General features: G+C 52.9%; 1 protein-coding gene across 2 annotated transcripts; it reads right to left on the bottom strand.

Annotated features, from left to right (window-relative positions):
* Positions 1-170: 170 nt before the first annotated feature.
* On the bottom strand, positions 171-5,869 carry LOC105478633 (epithelial membrane protein 3 (MAM blood group)). 2 transcript variants are annotated; one of them, XM_071087340.1, is made up of 5 exons: positions 5,757-5,869; positions 4,148-4,240; positions 3,134-3,236; positions 1,237-1,377; positions 171-426 (listed from the first exon to the last, which is right to left on the bottom strand). In XM_071087340.1, the coding sequence occupies exons 2-5, from the start codon at positions 4,223-4,225 to the stop codon at positions 257-259; spliced, it is 492 nt and encodes a 163-aa protein (XP_070943441.1). In that variant the 5' UTR covers positions 4,226-4,240; positions 5,757-5,869; the 3' UTR covers positions 171-256. The 2 variants fall into 2 exon arrangements, with proteins under 2 accessions (XP_070943441.1, XP_070943440.1); XM_071087339.1 differs by lacking the exon at positions 5,757-5,869 and adding an exon at positions 5,468-5,750.
* Positions 5,870-7,057: the final 1,188 nt, after the last annotated feature.

The following is a 7,057-nucleotide window of genomic DNA, read 5'->3' as shown; positions in this document are numbered from 1 at the left end:
GGGGTCCTGGCTCCTGTGTCCTCGGGAAGAAGGGATAGGGGGCTGGGAGATGGGCATTCTGAGGGCTGAGCAGCTGGTGGTGGGAACCCAAATAGGTTCAGGAGAGGTCAAGCGTGCGCAGCCTGGGTCCCTGGAGGCGGAAGGAAGGAAGGAAGGAGATCAAGGCAGAGCCCGCGGTAAAACAGTTTTATTTTCTGGAGGACGCGCGGCGAGGGGGGCCGGGAGCGGGCGGGGGCCGCCGGGCGAGGCGGGGCGCTCACTCCCGCTTCCGCAGGTGGATGTAGATGATGCCGCTGACCAGGGCGAGGGGGAAGGCCACCCAGGCCAAGGCGAAGCAGTATCCGAAGCTGCCGCCTCGCGGGTGCTTCGCTAGGATCTCCTCGGCGTGAATGGCATAGATCAAGGCCCCAGTAAACACCGCCACGCCTGCGGAAGACGAAAACCACGCGTCACGCAGTGCCCCTCAAGAAGACTACATTTCCCAATATCCCACGGGGGCAAAGAAACGCCGGAGGGCGAGTGGGCAGCGCCGTTGCCCTCTGGGAGTTGTGGTTCTCTCTCCCCAGCGCCGTGCAACTGCAGCGCGGCCTTAGGTAACCGATTTAATCTCTCTAGGTCCGATAATATCTATCCATCCAAGGAATACTTTTGAATGTGTTTCTATAAGACAAACATGCAGTAGTAAATTAATAAAGCAAGAGAGAGGCTTTGCAAGAACGTAGAAAAATAATGTTCCCCAAACTAAGGACTATGATTAAGTTAGCCCTTTGCACCTTAAGTCAAAAAATTAAAAAGTAAGCAAAACTCCTTGAAGTGTCTGATGCACAATAGGCACGCGAGAAACAGCAGTTGACTGACATAAATACCATTACTATTATGATTCAGAGCTCTCTACTGAGGTACTAATTAGCTTATCCCCCAACGTCGCCCCCAATCCCTGGGACCAAAACTATTTACCTATACCTCCTTCCCCAGCCCCGGCTCCCTGAAGCTCTAAGTTCCCTGATGACTCATAGGCACAAGCCACAACTATCATTAGCCACTGAAAACTACAAGTCCCAGCAATCCCTGGGGGCAGAGAGGTAGCCCACGGAGGCACCTCTCGTGCTCTTGGGGTGTTGAAAATTGTTTTCTTCTGCGAGAGGCCCATTCTCAGGGCCCCCAGCATCTTGACGCACCCCACTTCCCTTCTGCTCAATTCTTGGGGGATTAGGGGTGGGGAGGGGCAGTGCTTACTGGTGCAAAGCTGGCAGAGGCCGGTGGCATAGAAGAGACCTCCTCGTCGCATTGTGTAGAGCTGGAACATGAACAGGATGAAGGACAGACAGCAGAGAATGAGGGAGAGCACCATGAGGACCTGCACCGCCTTCAGCCAGCCTGCAGTAAGGAGGACACAGAAGGGGACAATCACGGTGGGTCCAGAGTGCCAGCTCCACCTGATTGCTCACCATGTGACCCTTCTCTGCCCCATCCCTGCTCCTGTTTAGACCCATACAAGCTCACTTAGATTATTGCTTATGTTGACCTTGAGCCCTGTTACCTTGCTAAATTCCTGTCTCAGTTCTAGTAGTTGCTTTGCAGATTTTTTTTTTTTTTTTTTTTTTTTTGAGACCAGGTCTTGCTCTGTTGCCCAAGCTGGAGTTCAGTGGTGCAATCATAGCTCACTGCAGCCTCATCCTCCAGGGTTCAAGAAATTCTCTTACCCCTGCTTCCTGAGTAGCTGGGGTCACAGGCACAAGCCACCACACGTGGGTAATTTTTAAATTTTTTGTAGAGACAGCGTTTTCCTATGTTGTTCAGGCTGGTCTTGAACTCCTGGGCTCAAGTGATCCTTCCTCCTCAGCCTCCCAAGGTGCTGGGATTACAGGTGCGAGCCACTGTGCCTGTCCACTTTGCAGAATTTTAATGGATTTTCTACAACATGTTTACTGGGAATAGAGACACTTTTTCCTAATTTATTTCCCATGCCTTTTATTTATTTTTCTTGCCTTCTTGCATTGGCTACTCCAGTAAAACGTTGAATAGAAGTGGTAAGAGCACACCACTTCCTTTAATCTTAGTTTTGCATTAAATCTTTCACATAGAACTTTAGATAGATGCAGCTCTATTTCTTTAGAACTCCAATGCACCTGGCCCCACCCCTTTAGCACCTTAAGTGGTTTCAGCCCCATTCCCTTGGAACTTGGATGAAATGGTCCCAGGCATCCATTCAGAGCACCAGCCCCATCTCCTTAAGGCTTTTGAAAAATACTCTTGGGATCAGAATCTTGGGAGGTTTTTCTCTATTCTTTTTTTTTTTTTTTTTTTTTTAAGATAGAGTCTTACTCTGTCGCCCAGGCTGGAGTGCAGTAGTGCAATCTCAGCTCACTGCAACTTCCACCTCCCGGTTCAAGCGATTCTCCTGCCTCAGTCTCCCGAGTAGCTGGGACTACAGGCATATGACACCATGCCCGGCTAATTTTTTTGTATTTTTAGTAGAGACGGGAATTCATCATCTTGGCCAGGCTGGTCTCAAACTCCTGGCCTCATGATCCACCCGCCTTGGCCTCCCCTCTCTCTTTAAACCTATAGCATGCCGTCTCACCCTTTCTGAGTCAGAGAAGGAGGCTTTTATCTATATGGCCTCTTCAGAACAGGAGCTACTGGCTGGACGCGGTGGCTCACGTCTGTAATCTTAGCACTTTGGAAGGCCGAGGCAGGTGGATCACCTGAAGTCAGAAGTTTAAGACCAGCCTGGCCAACATGGTGAAACCCTGTCTCTACTAAAAATACAAAATTAGTCAGGCGTGGTGGCACACACTTGCAGTCCCAGCTACTCGGGAGGCTGAGGCAGGATAATTGCTCGGAACTGGGAGGCAGAGGTTGCAGTGAGCCGAGATTGCGCCACTGCACTCCAGCCTGGGCAACAAGAGGAAAACTCCGTCTCAAAAAAAAAAAAAAAGAAAGAAAAAAAACCAAGACGTAGGTACATCCAGACAGGCGGACATGCATTAGCCCTAGGCTCTCAGCAACTCAGGCCTGGACCCCGCCCACTCCAACTTTGTTGGGGGAGGGTTCCCAATCTTGGTTCCCTGAGGACACTAAGGGTTTCCCTTCCCCTTCGAAGACCAGTCCCGCCGCCCTCACCCCTCACCATTCTCGCTGACGTTACTGCAGGCCCACGTTTTGGTGTCATTGTTCCACGTGCAGTCGTACCAGAGATTCAGGGACTCTTTCCCGGGGAGAGTCCACCAGGACTGAGATGGACAGAGAATGAAACAAGGGGCAGGGTTAGGAAAGGGGAGGGGACAGGGTCAGGGAGACTGTGGGAAGGGCTGGGAAAAGGGTGGGGTATCTGGGATGGGGCAGAACTGGGGAGAGCTAGGATTTAGTATGAGAGGGGGTAGGGTCAGGATAGGGAGGAGGCATCGGAGGTAGAGCTAAAAGGGTTAACCTGGTGGTTCACGCCTGTAATCCCAGCACTGTGGGAGGCTGAGGCAGGCGGATCACTTGAGGCCAGGGGTTCGAGACCAGCCTGGGCAACATGGTGAAACCCCGTCTCTACCAAAATTAAAAAAAATTAGCCGGGCGTGGTGGCAGGTGACTCTAATCTCAGTGCTCGTGGGGCTGGAGAATCGCTTGAACTGGGAGGCTAAGGTTGCAGTGAGCTGAGATCGCACCACTGCATTCCAGCCTGGGGGACAGAGTGAGACCCTGTCTCAAAATAAATAAAATAAAGGCCGGGCACGGTGGCTCAAGCCTGTAATCGCAGCACTTTGGGAGGCCGAGATGGGCGGATCACAAGGTCAGGAGATCGAGACCATCCTGGCTAACACGGTGAAACCCCGTCTCTACTAAAAAAAATACAAAAAACTAGCCGGGCGAGGTGGCGGGCGTCTGTAGTCCCAGCTACTCAGGAGGCTGAGGCAAGAGAATGGCGTAAACCCGGGAGGCAGAGCTTGCAGTGAGCTGAGATCCGGCCACTGCACTCCAGCCTGGGCGACAGAGCCAGACTCCGTCTCAAAAAAAATTAAAAATAAATAAATAAATAAAATAAAATATAAAATAAATACTAGGTAAAGGGGGCGGGGCCAGAGTGCCTTTAGAGGAGGGGCATGGCAAGATTCCAAAGGGGAGCAGAAGGGCCCTGAGCTCCAAATAGGCTTACCTTGTCCAAAGTGGCCACAAAAAGCAGGATGAGAATGAGGATGTGAAGGGCTGAGACCACCAGCAAGAGGAGTGACATGGCTGCGGTGGAAGCCTGGGGAGGGGGAGCAGGGGACGGAGTCTCAAGAGGTTGGCACAGCCCAGGCACAGTGGCTCACGCCTATAATCCCAGCACTTTGGCAGGCTGAGGCAGGCGGATCACTTGAGGTCAGGAGATCGAGACCAGCCTGGCCAACGTGGTGAAACCCCATCTCTACTAAAAATACAAAATTAGCTGGGTGTGGTGGTGCACGCCTGTAATCCCAGCTACTCAGGAGGCTGAGACAGGAGAGTCACTGGAATCCGGGAGGCGAAGGTTGCAATGAGCCGAGATCGTGCCATTGCACTCCAGCCTGGGTGACAGAACAAGACTCTGTCTCAAAAAAAAACAAAAAAAAAAGGCACAAAGGCAGGTGAGATGTCTCCTGATGGAGGAAGGGCTTGGGTGCAGACTCCTGGGTCTCTCAGGGAGGAGGCCGCTGGGGCCTGGATTCCTGAGTTCCCCATTGGCTGGAGGGGTGGAGAGGGCCAGAGGTGGATTCTTGGGGTCCTTGAATGAGGAGGACTCACAATGTGGCTCCTTTCTCCCCAGAACCCTGTCTCTGGGTTACATACAGGCCAGATGGTGAAAATTCAAGTTGAGACCCCCGCCCCAAACCCTGATGTATCAGGATGGAGGAGCTGTCCCCAGCGACAGGCATCCTTGACTCACACCACTCCTCTCCTGGGGTGAGGGGAGGAGGGGGACCTGGTGAGTCATCTGGTGACTCATTCCTGCTCCCCCCCATCTCTAAGCACCAGGGAAACCCCAGCCTCTGGCTATGTCCACGAGGTCCTCACCCCACCCTGCTGCCAGACTGGTGATTGCTGGACATCTTCTGGAGGAAATGGATGGGATTCGCCTTGCGGGGAAGAGAGGCCTGAGAAGGAGTTAGCCTCCCAGGACCCTTTGGTGCCCAGGAACAGGGGACCTAGAGGTCTCCCAGATTTGGGGTGTTCTCATGCAATGCCCTGATCTCAGGGCCCTCAGAGGACAGTGGACACCGCTGAGGAAAAAACTGCAGGAAGTTTTCGGTGGAGGGCTCTGCTGGGACCCCAAAACTTTGCTGGGCCCCACCCCTTCCCATATCCCCACCTCAAGTGCTAAGAGATCACTTATTAAATGACAAGGATTTCCAAGAGTAAGGGGCGTCTCTCCCAGCCTGGGGGTGTCCTTCCCAAACTGCTACATTCCCAAGTAAATTAAGAAGTCCCAGCCCTGAATAACGGACTGGAAACTTACCGAGAGCCGCGAAAAAGTCAGAGCTGGAGTCGGTCTCGTCCCTCGCTCGGGCCTCCGTGCCCCGCCCTTCTCCTCCCTCCTTTCACCCTCCCGAGGCCCCCGCCTCTCTCACCGCCTTCCTCCCTTGCTCTCCCCTCCAATCCGGAACCCTTTCTCTCTCGCTCTCTCTCCTTCTGCCTCTCCTCTCTTCCTCCTGCCCTCACTGTCTGGGCCGCCTTCTCTCTTGCTCCCGTTTCTCTTTCTCTCCTCCTCGCAATATATACTGACCCTTTTATAAACCCACTCTCACCGCGCCCAGCTGAGGTCCGCCGCCAGTGGGAGGGCCCAGGCACTCCGGTTCCTCTTTCTTTGGGCCCCCACCCAATCCCCTCAGACAGACATCATCTGGGGCTCCCTCCCAGAGTTGAGAGAAGAAACTCTTGGAATGGGGCCCTGGGGAGGGGCAAGCGTCACGGGTGGGAGGGCCCGATTCTCAGGACCCTTGGGTTTTGAGGTCTTGTCTTGGGACCGGATGTCTGCTTTCCCTGATGGAGCCTGGGGCTGGATAGGAGTCTGGGAAAGGAGGCCAGATTTCTGTGGCATGCATTGAGATTGGGCTGATGAAGTTGGCCCCGTGGTGGGGGTTAGAGGATGGGAGATGAAGTTTGTGAAACTCCGCAGGGCAATGTGGCTCACGCCTGTAATCCCAGCACTTTTGGGAGGCCGAGACGGGCAGATCATCTGAGGTCAGGAGCTCGAGACCAGCCTGGCCAACATGGTGGAAACCCGTCTCTATCAAAAATACAAAAATGAGCCGGGCGTGGTGGCGGGCGACTGTAATCCCAGCTACTCGGGAGGCTGAGCCACAAGAATCGCTTGAACGCGAGAGGTGGAGGCTGCAGTGAGCTGAGTTTGCACCACTGCCCTCCAGCCTGGGTGACAAAGTGAGACTCTGTGGCAAAAAAAAAAAAAAAAAAAAAAAAAAAAAGGCCGGGCGCGGTGGCTCAAGCCTGTAATCCCAGCACTTTGGGAGGCCGAGGCGGGTGGATCACGAGGTCAGGAGATCGAGACCATCCTGGCTAACATGGTGAAACCCCGTCTCTACTAAAAAATAACAAAAAACTAGCCGGGCGATGTGGCGGACGCCTGTAGTCCCAGCTACTCGGGAGGCTGAGGCAGGAGAATGGCGTGAACCTGGGAGGCGGAGCTTGCAGTGAGCTGAGATCCGGCCACTGCACTCCAGCCTGGGCGACAGAGCGAGACTCCGTCTCAAAAAAAAAAAAGAAATGCGTGAAACTCTGGAAGGCGGGGAGGAGGAGACAGAAGTTAAGAATCCCAGCGCCATCATTTCCTGGCTCAGTGACTTTGAGCCAATTATTTCACCCACCTGGGCTCCAGTATCTTAGTCTATGTCAAGAGTATAATAATACTGACAAAATACTAATACTGATAATAATAATTCTGATACTTATGCTGAATGAATAAGGTAATACTGGTACACTCACACACCTAAGCTGTTCCTTCATCAAACATTTATTGAACATGTACTCCGATCTAGGAGTTAATAATGAAAACAGACACGACCCCTGCTGGTATTATGGAGCTTGTCTT

Source organism: Macaca nemestrina, chromosome 20 (assembly GCF_043159975.1).
Source record: "Macaca nemestrina isolate mMacNem1 chromosome 20, mMacNem.hap1, whole genome shotgun sequence".
NCBI classification, from domain to species: domain Eukaryota; kingdom Metazoa; phylum Chordata; class Mammalia; order Primates; family Cercopithecidae; genus Macaca; species Macaca nemestrina.
Note: the sequence above shows the minus strand (reverse complement) of the source record. Positions and strands in the feature narration are given on the sequence as shown.

Bases quoted from the DNA above. Each gene is read 5' to 3' on its own strand.
- LOC105478633 (XM_071087340.1), bottom strand. From the start codon at position 4,225: ATGTCACTCCTCTTGCTGGTGGTCTCAGCCCTTCACATCCTCATTCTC. The intron at 3,237-4,147 runs GTAAGCCTATTT...TGTCCATCTCAG, and splicing joins TTGTGGCCACTTTGGACAAG to TCCTGGTGGACTCTCCCCGG. The intron at 427-1,236 runs GTAAGCACTGCC...CGTCTTCCGCAG, and splicing joins CCTCTGCCAGCTTTGCACCA to GCGTGGCGGTGTTTACTGGG.